Source organism: Leiobunum rupestre, chromosome 5 (assembly GCF_980474605.1).
Source record: "Leiobunum rupestre chromosome 5, qqLeiRupe1.1.hap1, whole genome shotgun sequence".
NCBI classification, from domain to species: Eukaryota; Metazoa; Arthropoda; class Arachnida; order Opiliones; family Sclerosomatidae; genus Leiobunum; species Leiobunum rupestre.
This window is the reverse complement of record NC_143388.1, coordinates 70,375,690-70,390,624: the sequence shown is the minus strand read 5'-3', so window position 1 is coordinate 70,390,624 and position 14,935 is coordinate 70,375,690. Positions and strand designations below refer to the sequence as shown.

At 37.5% G+C, this 14,935-nt stretch overlaps 1 protein-coding gene across 1 annotated transcript; it reads left to right on the top strand.

Annotated features, from left to right (window-relative positions):
- Positions 1 to 223: 223 nt before the first annotated feature.
- Positions 224 to 9,009, top strand: LOC149945773 (uncharacterized). The gene is made up of 2 exons (XM_090176701.1): positions 224 to 398; positions 7,601 to 9,009. Exons 1-2 carry the CDS (start codon positions 224 to 226, stop codon positions 9,007 to 9,009), a joined length of 1,584 nt encoding a protein of 527 aa, XP_090032827.1.
- Positions 9,010 to 14,935: the final 5,926 nt, after the last annotated feature.

The following is a 14,935-nucleotide window of genomic DNA, read 5'->3' as shown; positions in this document are numbered from 1 at the left end:
TGCTGCTACTTCATCTGGTCATGAGGAAGTGGCGCCAAAGATAGAGACACCTTATCCCATTAAGCGCCGAGACAGTAATACGAGTAAAACGTCTCAACGACTATTGGAAGCCATGGTGTCCGAATTCGAGGAGCCTCGTACCTACTTTGAAGCTATCAGAGAATTCAAAAGACTGGACTGATGCGATGAACGACAAAATTCATTCGTTGGCTGAGAACGAGACATGGAACTTGGTCACTCTGCCGAAGGGGAAAAAAGCTCTTGTCTAATCGATGGGTCTTTCGTGTCAAGCATCATTCTGACAATACCATCGCTCATTATAAAGCCAGACTTTTCATCCGGGGCTACTTACAACAGGAAGGTACTGATTACCATGAAACATACAGCCCAGTCGCTCGGTATGAGACCATTCGAGCAGTCCTGAGTATCGCAGCCAACGAACAGCTCCATCTTTTCGAGTTCGATGTAAAAACCGCTTTTCGCTATGGTTTTCTATGATTCAACCCGAAGTATATGACTACGGTTCCAATAGAGTCTCTAAGCGTTTGTAGCAAGCGCCCAGCTGTTGGAACAAATGTTTTTCCGATTTCCTCTTAAATTTCAGTTTGAAAGAAAGTACGGCTGATCCTTGTCTATTCTACAACAACGACGATGGAGATAAAATGATCATCCTGTTGTATGTAGACGATTCAAGATAGTAGTACCGTCAACTGAACGATTCCTTGGTATCCAAATCGCACGTCCCGAAGATGGTTCCATTTTTGTAAGTCAAGAATCGTACGCCAGAAAGGTTCTCCATCGTTTCAATATGCAAGACGCTAACGCGGTTTCTACGCCAATCGAAAGGTCCCAGGGTGATTTCCTGGATAATGAAATTAATACAGTTATTCCTTATAGGGAAGCGGTTGAACTTTTTAGCTACCCGTACCATATATATCGTTTCTGTATCACGTTTTCTGGACAGCGCAGCCGCTACACACTGGATAATGGTAAAAATAATATTTCGTTATCTTAAAGGGACACTTCAGATGGTAATCCTGTATCGAGCTAATTATAAACCTTGGACCTTGGAGGCGTTTAGCGACTCCGATCATGGAACGGATATCGATGCTCGTAGAGCAGTGAGTGGAATGGCTTTTTTGTACAGTAATGGAACAATTTCATGGGCAAGCTGAATACTGTAATGCCAAATATTTAAGTTTTATATATTCGTAATGCCAAATATTTAAGTTTTATATATTCGTAATGCCAAATATTTAAGTTTTATATATTCGTAATTCCAAATATTTAAGTTTTATATATTCACAATCAATGAGTTTAACTAAGTATATATTCCCCAGTTATATCATTTCTAGCTTAGAAATGCAGTAGTTCTTCCCAAACATTTGTTTTCTATTTTCGTTTGTTTTAAAAACCATCAATCATCATGTATGGACGCTGGTCGCCCTCATGACGGTTGACAGGTTTACAATCAGCGCTCTGCTCGCTCGCCTTTAAATTGGTTTAGAGGGCTAATGGTCATGGTCCTTTACTCCCCGTTCTCGCTTTTGACATTGTTCCGCACGTGTCTCCACTCTTGGGGCTTTATGAGAATCCGTACCTGTTTCTTACCTTCGTTTCCTTTTTACTTATTTACAATGAAAATAACTATTGAAGTTTGCAAGAAATCCAGTATAATTCTAAGAACACATGTGCGTTCGTTTTCTTTGAAAGTTCGTATTTTTAAACTACCTTACAATCTTAAGAACATGTGTCCAATGTGTATTGCGCTTTGCTAAGTGCGGAAATTAATAACTCGCATGCGCGCGTTTCCGACCTTTGACCCTGGGGATCACCAAGTTTGGTGTCCCCTGGTATTCTAAGTTTCTGCCAATAAGATATTCCAATAAAAAAACTAAAGAAACTGATTGGCGAACACAAACCGACCCGGATGAAGAGGTCACGTGACCCTCGAGTAAAAACTCGGTGTCCGCGTTTTTGGAAGCAGAATTGAAATCTTAACGAAGTTGAGAAAAGGACCAACTCTAGAGAGACCAAAACAGCCTCGTGAGTGACTTCACCTATGATGGTGTGAGTAATTCAAATTTGTTTAGTCAATCATCTATTCGGTACCGATGATTCGCGTTATACGCGACGGTATAAGTGATCGACACGAAACCGATGATTCGCGTTATACGCGACGGCATAAGTGATCGAAATAAAGAAGGTCGTGCCACCTTTTTAGGAGAAGCCAGGCGTTGGACACCAGACTCAAAATCTTAAGTATCGTTTTATTAGTAGGGCCCTATGGGCTTCATTTTAAGGGAATTCCCAGAAACACCCTAGTTGGTGTTTGAATTATGAAATGTTTTGTTTTTGTTTAATTTGTTTTTATTGGTCAACCGTATATCCGGTAAATGTTCCTTTTTGTGTTTAACTTTATCAATGTTTATTTTAAAATTAAATCTATCTTGCAAACTTCAATCTATTCTCTTTACCTCTAACTAGTAAGCATACCCCTAGACACTTACTCCTAAATTTAGTACGTCTCTCGCTAACGCCAATAGTGAAGTTACGCGAGTTCTTCGGGACAGAGTCAATTGCTGCTGGGTTTTCGACTATGGTTTTAGCCCTGGTGATAAAGCTCGTCACAATACATGGTGGCTAGTGAAGCAGTAAAGGAACTTGAATGGCTTAAGACTCTGTTCTGTGACATCTCCCCACTAAGAAGTATTCCGGTCCTTCAACTTGACAACATAAGCGCCATCAGGTTGATAAAAAATCTCGAGTTTCACCAAAAAACCAAACACATAGATGTGCGCTATCACTTTATCCGGGAAAGGCATTTACCAGGGTCAGATCAAGTCGCCGACCTCCTTACCAAAGCCGTTACACGTCAGACCTTGGAAAAACTACGATCCCTACTTGGAATGGTTTCCTCTATTCAAAGTTCAATTGTTACTAAAATATCGTTCAAGGGGAAATGCTGAGGAAAAAGTATATAATTCAGTGAACATCTATTTTATGCATAAAAGGTCGCTTTAATTTATGTTATTGTTTTTTTATCTTATCTTACCTTTGCATTGCTTTACTGAAGTCTGTTCTTTGGTTAGTTAATTCTTAACAGAGAGATCAAAGTCATGGTCAATCGGCATATCGAGACCGAGAAATACCCACTCCCGAGAGCAGAAAACATATTCGCCAAGCTCGCAGGATGTTAAGTATTTACCTGACTCGACATGCGTGATGCTTATAGTCAGCTGGAGCTGGACGATTCTTCGAAAGATCTCTGTGATTTCAAATGGAGTTCAATTATGGGGGAATACCTCAAAACAAAACTGAAATCGAATACTGACTCTCCAAAAGAGAGCAGTTCGCACCATTTTTAATGCCCCAAATTTATCCCATACCAGTGAGTTATTTAATAAAGCCAAATTCCTAAAAATTGAACAATTATATAAATTTAAAACATTAATATTTATTCATAAAGACCTTTCAACGCCAATTCGCTATTTGATAAACTAGTTAAACCGCGTACCTTCAGAAGTTACAATGTCATTAATCTCCCCTTATGTAAGACTTCAAAACGTCTAAACTCAATTTATTACAAGGGAGCAAAACTATATAATAACTTAGACAGTGGAATCACTAAAATGAGATATTTCCATTCTTTTAAAGCTAGAGTCAAAAAATTAATCTGTGATAACCTAGTTTAGTCTTTTAAATCTTTTTTTGTTTTGTTTGTTTTTTTAAATATATTAAATAATTTGTTAACTTTTTTGCTTGTTTACACACTGAGGGGCTTACAAGTCGCATGATGACTTAGCCCCGTTGTACTTATACTTTCTATGTTTTGTAAAACTCTGGTTGTCTAAATTAATAAAATTGAATTGAATTGAGATCTCGTAGTCATCAACACCACAAGAGGGCTGTTCCAGTACAACTATTTACCGTACGGAATATAATCTGCATGCTAAGAGCAACTTCAAGTTCAGCTCAACGAACCACCGTTGCCAACAGAGTACGTACTACTCGTTAATAAAAATCAGCAATAGCCCAACGACCTTTGCCGACATCAGAAGAGCCACAGAAAATGAGAACAAGCTTCAAAGAATCATGTCGTGCATAATCAACGGATGGAGACGTGTAGACAGAGACCATCCAAAACTGAAACCCTATCACAACGATGAGAGGTGTACTTATGCTTGGTGAGATAGTCGTCATGCCCATATCTCTCAGAGCGAATACGTTTTAGCGAAACTCACCAATGAGTTGTAGGAATTAAGTGCCTTACAAGATCTTTGTTCTGGTGGCCTGGAATTGACTGAGATAATGAAGAATATAGCAAGTTATGCACTACGTATCAGTCAAGCGCACCAGAACCATCGAAACAATTCTCGCAATAGCCATTCGCCACAGCACCTTGGCAAAGAGTCCACTGCGATTTCGCCGGTCCCCTAGATAATAAATTGTTGTTCATCATCCTTGACGCCTATTCTAAATGGATTGATGTAGACGTCGTACCAACAGCCTCAACAGATGTAGTCATTCGCTCTCTACGCATGAAGATGGCTCACTTCGGAATCATCCGTAATGTCGTGACGGATAACGCCACTTGCTTTACAAGCGAAGCATTAAAATAGTTCACGTTCCGCAACGGCGTCAAACACTTAACGATTGCAAATTATCACCCGCAATCCAACGGTCAAGCCAAACGATCAGTACGCACCATTAAATGCTCGCTAAAGAGAATGTCAGGAGGGACTACCAACGAGAGTCGACATCTTGAACGAGGGTCTGAACCCTTTCAAAGCCTCAAAGAGGGTAAACTCGAACAACGTTTGGCTCACATTTTGATGATCTACAGACGAACACCTCTGGCAAACGGCAAATCACACGCTGAACTTATGCTCGGGAGAAACATCATCACAAAAATCTCAAACAACAAGCTATAGATATGGTCCGCAAGAAACAAAGTCTGGTTTCCAGATATCAACAAACGCAAACAACCACTCATCGATACTTTTATCCCGTGCCAAAAAAAAAATCAATAACAAGAACCTCTGTCCATGACAACGCCGAGGGGTTAGACAGTCTCAGATAATCTGTACACCGAGTTCGGGCATTTAGGACTGTTAAAGGTACATATTTTCAAGAGTTCGCCAGTTCCATTTAGCACTGTCAAACGTACGGCAGTGTACACCAAGTTCGCAGAGTGTCTTACCCCTCGGACAACGCTACCAAAATATGTACGGCATTCAGCTGCAATTGACTATTTTAATCCTCTACCTTCGGGAGAAAACATTATCGTTATTACGGAAGAGTACATAACTGGGGCCCCCAAATGTTTATGATTAAAATCGGTGCATTTAAAAGGGCTCCGAGTAATTTTTCGCGGGGGGGGGGGCGGAGTTCCTAGTTACGCCACTGGTACAGTCGTTTTCCAATTACAGTAACTCTAACATCTACCACGGCTTAACCTCCGATAACCGCTCTCCGAAATATATTCAGCTTGTTTGGGATCGTTGGACAACTAAAATCTGATAACGGAGCGCCGTTTAACAGCAAGAAATTTTAAGATTTTTAACTTGAATTGACACCACATGGGCCACAAGCAAACGGCATTATCGGATCACAAATGCCAATGATAGCAAAAACTATCCGCACAGCCATCATCGAAAAAAAAAACTGGAAGGACATTCTACCTAAATGTTCCAACTACCAGTCAATCACCAGCTGCCTTGTTCTCAACACAAAATTACCAACAATTATCAAACAGCCTTGTAGTTCGTGTTTGTGATACTGACAAGAATAAAATTACCTCGTCACAACTATAATTTACGACGCTAAATATTATCAAGCACCGTAGTTTTCGGCCAATTATTTTATAGTGTTTCTAAGGGGAGGGTGCTGAAAAAACCGGTTTTGGGGGATGAAATTTCTGCGGTAGAAATGGCGGCGTTTCTAAAAAGAGTGTATAAAATCAAAATTTAGAAATTTTATTGTTCAAGATTTGGTCCCTCTTTTTTTCACAAGAATGGACATGTAATATCCTGCAGAAGGTGCAGCAATGGGTGGACCAATCCCCACTTCGCACACAGCAGTGGGATTAAGAGTGGATGCTATAGCAACTCCAGCCGACACCCTACCTACGTAGGTAAAGAGTCAAACCCTTTGGATAGAGCTCCTAAAAGGGATTTACGGGCACACAGCGGTCCATATAACCCGGCACAGCTGGCACCGGAGATCCCGGTGGGAGTCGAAAAGGCCGGGAAACAGGACCGCCTTGCCCTCATACGGAGGCCCGCCGCCCCACAGCAGGCTACCCAATCCGCCGAGGCGGCCAGTTTGCACGGACCCTCTCCGTTAGCCTGAGCCAAAGCTCAGTATCTAGCCCAAACCTGACCGAAGTCGGAGGTGGAGATAGGACCATTTGATCAGAGCTAACATCTCCCAGTGCGCCACCGCCCTTATGGGTTACAAGAGCCGGACCCCGACTCCCCGGTAAAGCCACCAGTTATTGCACACTCTAACCCATTTAGGACCTTTTTTTATCAATAGGCAAATTACATTGGTGACGTCGTGAGTTTTGAATTGAAAGCACTCTATACGCGGGATTTAATAAAAGGTTTTGTTATTAACAGCACGCGCCGCGTGTTTTTTTTAAAAAGGCTGTTTTGAAAAAAATATCGATATACGAGGAGGTTTTTAAAAAGTAGGCTTAAGACACAATAAAATCGCTAAGCTTAGGCTCGAGTACGGAGCATAGAAATATAAATGAGATTAGAACCCCTGCGCTATCCGGTAAACTCAAGGAAAACGGGCAAGCTAGAAAGCTGCTATGAAAGTGGAATCGCTAATCCACGCAGGAGTGAGCCATCTATTAATAAAATTAGAAACTAATTTTATTTAAGTAGATGGCGTGCTCCCACAAAGAATGCTGGCGATTCCACTCTCATGGAAGCCTTCTAAATTGTACATCTCACCACAATCTAATCGTACTTCATTTCTCATTTCTTTTCTATGGTCCGGAGGCCCGATTTTTTGATCGAGTACTGGCACACCCCTAGGCATCGGATTACAGCAGTCCGCCACTCTCTAGATTACCAGAAAATGTCACCATTATACATAGTTTTCACTAAAGGGGGTTTCGTTCATTTCCCCCGGAATTCATCCCCCGTTCTCTCCCCGGTACAGGGATGCCAGTCACTTCGGTAGTCAGGAGTAGCAGACCAATTTTTATTTTAACGTGGGAAAACGTGTAGGATTGCCGAGGCATAGTGACTTTAGTTTTTATTTTTGAGAAAATGGTTTTCTGTATAGTTTATAATTGTAAAAGCCGTACGGAAAAAGATAAAGAAGTTTCTTTTTTCTCGATCCCAAGTATCAATAAAAGATATGGTCCGTTTATTGAAAAGCTTTCAGTTAAAAGGAAAAATGCTTGGATCCGCGCCCTTCATCAAGAAAGGTTTTCAAGTCCAGATTTTGTAATTCGGAAATGGCATAAAATTTGTAGTCGACATTTTATAACTGGTAAGAATAATCAAACTTAAGGCTTAATACTCTAAATTTATGGATTGGTTTAAGTTAATTTAGTAAAACATTTATGATTTTAATTAAGGAAAACCATCAAATTTGGAAGATGATACCCACCCTGATTGGGTTCCAACACTTCATCTAGGGTACAAATCATCGCAAGGCTTAAGGGGTCCCAAATCTAAACTAGATTTGCATAATCGGTCTTTGGAGCGTTCTAAAAGAATGTCAGGAAAATCAATGTCACCCACTACATTTGAGGACAATGACGACGTTATACATTCTACAGAAACCGAAGATAACTTAGATGGTTCAATGATTTTGGAAGATAGTTCAATGATTTTGGAAGATAGTTCAATGATAGTGGAAGATAGTTCAATGATATTGGAAGATTGCATTAATGAAACTCTAAGTAAAGATTTACCAACGGTGGAAGTAGCCTGTCAAACTAATGATTTATCAACTCTGGGTACAACGACAGAAGTCTCATGTCAAACATATATAAAAACATATAAAACCTCTGAGATACTAACAGATTTGACTATGAATAATATTTGTAGACTAGAAGAAGATTTGAAGACCTACAGAGTTGACGAAGAATTTGTCCAATTAAATGAAGCAAGAGCAGTTTACTACACTGGCCTTCCGACATTAACGATAATAATGGGTACTTTTAAGCTATTAGTTCTCCACATGCAACCAAGTTTAAGCGCAAAGCTTTCACAGTTTCAGGAATTTTTAATCTTTCTGTTACGACTCCGACTGGATTTAGATGTCCAAGATCTTGCGTACCGATTTAATGTTTCGCCTTCTACTATTTCACGAGTCTTTGATAAATGGTTAGAGGTTGCAAATGTCAGGCTAAGCCGCTTAATTAAATGGCCAACTAGAGATGAATTACATCTAACAATGCCCAATTGTTTCAAAGATTCATTTGGAAACAAGGTAGTAGTCATCATAGACTGTTTTGAAATTTTTATCGAAAGACCGTCATCCTTAGATGCAAGGGCAGAAACTTTTTCGCACTACAAGAGCCATAACACCATGAAGTTCCTTATAGGAGTAACACCGCAAGGCTCAGTCTCCTTTATTTCAGATGCTTGGTGGGGACGCTGCTCTGATAAGCACATTACGGAAGAATGTGATATTTTAAAAAATCTGATTCCGGGTGATTTGATTTTGGCAGACCGGGGATTCAACATTGCTGAATCAGTTGGATTTTATTGCGCTGAGGTTGCTATCCCTGCTTTTACCAAAAGGAAAAAACAATTAAATCCGAAAGAGTTGCATGATACTCGAAAGATAGCAAATGTTCGCATTCATGTTGAGAGAGTGATCGGGCATTTAAGAAACAAATTTAGAATACTACAGTCAACTATTCCAATTGATTATTTGCATAACAATGACCCAAAGCTACCAACTAAATTAGATAAAATTGTTAAAGTTTCTTGCGCTTTGATTAACTCTTGCGATTCTGTGGTTTCTTTTGATTAGATATCTAATTATATAAAATACCAAATAAAATGAACTTGTAAAAAAGAGCTTTATTGCAATTTTTATTTTGATTTTGGTCGACCTCTACCTTTTGGTTTGATTTTAGAACAATATAGGCAATACCAATATTTTGCAGTGGGTGCCTTTTTAAGTCCTACACATTTTTAGTGGAACCATTCCTTAGGACAATTTTCGTTATCACAAGCGACCATTTTACCCTCTTCCCCTTTATCACAGTAACAGTAGGTTTTAACCTGATTAGTAGGGTTTACAGGAAATATATTCACAGGGATATCCCTAATTCCATTACGGGAAACTTGTTTAGTAAAATATTCACAGATTAGCTCTGGCATAATACATTTGTTAAACAAAATGGAAGACTTCTGAACAATTTCTTTCCATAGATCATAGTCGGGTAATATTCTTTGAATAAAAATATCAGTGGGGGTCCAAATAACAAAATCAGAATATTTTTTATAACAAATCAGCATTTGAGTTTGTACTTGGTAATGATAGGCATGACTAGCGGAAAGAACGTATTTCTGGGAAATGTTACAATATTTTAAACATGAAGTTTTTAACCTCGCGTACTCCTCGATTGTCATTTCTCTTGCTGAATATGGCGATTTCACTTCCAAAGTCCCAAATCCACAACACTTGCAATAAACAATTCCGTAGGGTGAAGCACCCATAAACGAATATTCTGGCTTTATGACTAACCCTGACTCAGCCACTGATAACTGCTCATGAAGGTTGCGATTGACATCCACGAACTTCCTTACTGCATTGTCTTCATTTTTATTACCCCAATCAGTTGCAGGGCTTGAAAAATGGTTTCCAGGGTTGCAAATTGATTTCAACAAACTGACTGATGGCTTCTCTGGATTTGTATGACAGGCGGTTTTAGCATTGGATGCAGTCACTCTCCCAGCTTTTATCAAGAACCAAAATTTACTTTTCGCCTGTTGTCGGGTTAAGGCCTCAATTTTTTCCGCCTCATCTTGACTTATTTTGGTTTTGTCTTTCAAAGTATCGCTAAGTTTTAGTAGATCATCATATGATAAATCATCAGCTACGTTCATTTTAAGACTAGTTAGGGGTTTTGGTAGTTCTTGAGATTTAGGAACATATTTTTTATTATATGGGCTGATCAACGACAGAATAACAGGTTTTGACTTTGAAGATGCCAGACACTCTAAATGTTCTTCAAACTCCTTATCTGTAACATCAGGAACACACTTATTTTTACAGATATTAGTCGGTTTGACAGAGCCACTTTCCATGACTAGACGATCCAGTCTTTTCTTTCTCTGTTTCGCTGATGTAAAGTCAATTTCCCTCGCCCGTTTAAAAGGTACTTGCTTGACATTGGGAGCCAGCTATTGGTTCACCCCAGATGTGCACGACTGGCTTTTCAGTAGTGCCACACCAGCATCAATCAGGAAAAGGATTGCTCCAATATGAGAGCATGACTCTCCCATTCCGGCCATGCAATTGCAATGAGCCGTTACAATTTCTCCACTTTCTATGGCAACTATCCAATTGTGTAAACATTCTTCATTTGCTTTTTGTGAATGTTTAACCTAGATTAGAAAGTTCATTAACTTGTTTTACCCTCATTAGTAAGTTGTATCGCCACCCTTTACTTAAAAGAACTTACTTTTCCTAGAACAAGAACAAGGTCTTTATCAAGTTTTTTCAGGAGAATTCCCTTTATGTAACGGCTTGTTAAAAAGGTATGGGATTCCATACTTTTATGATTCTTCATCTGCTCCAGAGTCACGGAATTCGTTGTGTGTAACAGATACGTCGATATATCTGGAAATTCCACTTTCGGCCAATTCGACGCGTCACATTCATAATTGTTTACAGAATCCTCATACGGATCAAATCCAACATATTTCAGGTACTTATTTTTGTAAATTACTTTATCTTTATCTTCAAGAGAGTTAAAATAACCCGTGAAAAATTTATTTTCTTTTTCTAAACTCATTTTTTATTATTAAAGTCGCTATGCCTCGGCAATCCTACACGTTTTCCCATGTTAAAATAAAAATTGGTCTGCTACTCCTGACTACCGAAGTGACTGGCATCCCGGTACCGGGGAGAGAACGGGGGATGAATTCCGGGGGAAATGAACGAAACCCCCTTTAGTGAAAACTATGTATAATATCAGAGTAATTCGTAACCCTGATAAAGGAATGGGAGGGCGACCGTGCTCAAAATGTATAAAGCTGCTTTATTTTGATATTAGAATAAAATAGTTTTGATGGAAAATTTTTGAATTTTGTAGAACTTTACATTCATCGTCAAATGTTTTTCGATTTCGAAAGCTTCTTTAACCAAAGGACATCGCACTTCTTCTATGGGATTTGGCTTTCGACAGATTTTTTTCAAATTTAAACATGTTGTTAAGCTTGATCAAAGGAGCAAAATTGTCCATTGCCATTTTTCCCTAGCTCCTATAGTTTGTCCTGTATCAGCGGTCAAAAGTGGACAAAACTTAGCATAGTCTATTTGTTAAAAGAAGTCACGGCCCATAGGTTAGCCCTCTACGTTCTCCCGTCGCTAGTCCGGGCTCACTATCAAAAGAGTTTTCTTGCCAAGATTTTTACACCTCTACTTCATTATTATTTCTTTTCTCGCAACTTATTATTCGATGAATTTTCGTACGTGGAATTATTTGATATTCAATATTTTGTGAGCAATAATAAAATAAAATAAAACATAACATAAAAGAAATACTTAGGAAATCAGAATATATATGATTAACCGTTTCGTTGAATCCCACATTCAACACTCGCTGATAGGATAGAAACAGTCACTCCACAACAGATCAAACAATTATTTATCGATACAGTCACATAGTCAGTCATAGTCACGGTCACACGACAGTTAAAACTCAATATTTAACTATTTATATACTGTGTTCGTTCATCTTGCGATCAGAACGAAACCAAATCCGACGCTCTGTTTTGGTAGCACCCCGAATCTTAGTAAGAAAACTTTTGATAGTGAGCCCGGACTAGCGACGGGCGAACGTAGAGGGCTAACCTATGGGCCGTGACTTCTTTTAACAAATAGACTATACTAAGTTTTGTCCACTTTTGACCGCTGATACAGGACAAACTATAGGAGCTAGGGAAAATGGCAATGGACAATTTTGCTCCTTTGATCAAGCTTAACAACATGTTTCAATTTGAAAAAAATCTGTCGAAAGCCAAATCCCATAGAAGAAGTGCGATGTCCTTTGGTTGTATAACGTGTTTTTATAGAGAATGGCGTTAATTTTTATCAAGAAAGATTGATACCGATACGGAAATAAATATTTTGGAGGGTGTTTTTGAAAAATCGTATACTTTACGTAACGAACTACTCTTGTGGTTTGCCCGGGAAACTGCCCATATGGGCTTACCCAACCATTGAGTTGGGAATAATTCTATCTAGAGCCCTAGTTCAAATTTTCCCCATAGGCTTTAACACAGCATTAGTGAAGATATGAACGAAAATCATGGGAGGGTTATCAACTACGACAAAAGCCACCTATGAGCGTAAAATGCAACTATTTAAATGAAAAATTCTTCGATGGCCCCTGGCGCCACCTATTAGCGACTTTGTGAACTATTATAATTAAAAGCTAAAAACAAAACAACAAAGTTTCTTGATAAATCATATTTCATTTTGAAATAATTTAGAGTATTTTAAAAGATTAAATTGCACTAAAACAAAATAAAGTATGTAAAAATGAATACAAATAAATAATAATTAATATAACTAAATAATTAATATAAATAAATAAATAATGAATATAAATAAATAAATAATGAATATAAATAAATAAATAATGAATATAAATAAATAAATAATGAATATAAATAAATAAATAATGAATATAAATAAATAAATAATGAATATAAATAAATAAATAATGAATATAAATAAATAAATAATGAATATAAATAAATAAATAATGAATATAAATAAATAAATAATGAATATAAATAAATAAATAATGAATATAAATAAATAAATAAATAATGAATATAAATAAATAAATAAATAAATAAATAAATAATGAATATAAATAAATAAATAAATAATGAATATAAATAATAAATAAATAATGAATATAAATAAATAAATAAAGTAACGTCTAGCTCTTGTCGAGTTAAGACGTGCGTTTTTTTCTCTCCGTGTTTTCGGTTGGTGCTCGCTTTTCGCTTTTTCGCGTTTTAGGCCTCGCCGAGTTTTTCTCAGTGTAAGTTTAAATTTCTTCAAATTTACCTGAAGTCGCGACCGTTAATGTCGCGGGTAGCAGATTCTTCGAGGGTTTTTCCCTCAAATAATGACCCACCAGACAGACCACGTCAACCAAGACCAAGACCACCAGTAGTGACCAGGGAACATGCGGTGGTTTTTAACTCCGTACCAGAGATCTCAGCGATTAAATATGCTATTGCCATCAATACCGTAATCGGTAAGGATAATACCATATATTGCGGTAGAATATCAAGAGGCAGAGTTCAGGCCTATTTGAGTACACCCGAATTGGCCGAAGAGCTCGCTTTAACAGGATTTGAAATTAATAACATGCAAGTAAACGTAGAAAGGGTAACTAAATCGTCAGACAAAATCATTATTTCGCAAGTTATGCCTGAGATTCCAAACGAATTATTAAAACAGCAGATATCTAGATTCGGAAAACTAACATCAGAAATCACGGAAATTTACAGTAATGCAAATAACGAAGAAGATGAATTTATAAGTAAACCTTTATTCAGTTATAAGAAACAAGCCTTTGTCCTGTTAGAAACGCAATTACCAGAGCGCATTAATTTTAGGTACGAGAATCAGGGGTATACGATATTTCTTGAAATAGCTGGAAGCAAACAATGCGAATTTTGTAACAAAAAAGGCCATACGATAGAGACCTGTTATAGGAAAAAAGCGCACGACCAAAATCAAGCGGAAAAATCGATAATCGAAGATAGGCCTAATAATGAAAAAAATTTAACTTCTTCTAAAAAAACATACGCTGATATAGCAAACCCAAAACGTGCCTCGGCAAACCTAGATAATAGCCTACCAAGTAATGACGCTTTTAATAGCGCGGTAGAAAAATCATCATCTACTCCTGTTAAAAAACCAAACCAAGATAAGATCGATTGGGTTAATGAAAGTGAAAAAGTTAATATGTCGAATGAAAACAACTCGTCAACGAGCCAACCCCTCAGTCAAACCCAAAAGAGAAGCGCGCCAAAAAACACACACTCGCCGGGAAATATAAGTTCGACCTCTGCCAAGAGAATCAGAACGACATCACTAGAAAATAATAAACCACGTCATACAGAAAAAGGTCCCCTACCTAAAACACTATTCGAAGAATTCCTTGAAGAAATTAAAGCAAAAAAAGCGCCTAAACAAACTGCTATAAAATACACGACAGATTTAATCGCTCTAGTAGACCAAATTAAAGTTCACTTAAAAACCGAAAATGAATCCACAGAAAAAACTAGATTAAAATTATTAATAGAAAATTTAAAAAAGTAAAAAACAAAAATCAAATTTGGTATTTTATTTAAAAAAAAATGGGTTTGAAAATAATAACGCATAATACAAGAGGACTCAACAATACTTTAGAATTTATTAAAGAATGCAATCTCATAAAAAATACTAAAACTGCTTTAGCCTTCTGGCAAGAAACGTTTTTAAAAACTCAAACTACGAACTATCTACAGAACATTTATAATCACACTTATAGTGGAATAACAAATCATAAAGCTGGAGTGGTTACAATACACGAACTTAGTTTTATAAATCAAAATTCCGTAGACATCAAAATTGAAGAATTAGTTCAAGGTTTTCTACAATGTTGTACTTTAAATTTTACAAATGAAAATTTTAAACTATTTATCTATAATGTATA

Excerpts from the sequence above, each read along its gene's own strand:
- LOC149945773 (XM_090176701.1), top strand. The coding sequence starts at position 224 with ATGGAACTTGGTCACTCTGCCGAAGGGGAAAAAAGCTCTTGTCTAATC. Across the intron at positions 399-7,600 it reads ACATACAGCCCAGTCGCTCG|GAAAACCATCAAATTTGGAA; the intron begins GTATGAGACCAT and ends ATTTTAATTAAG.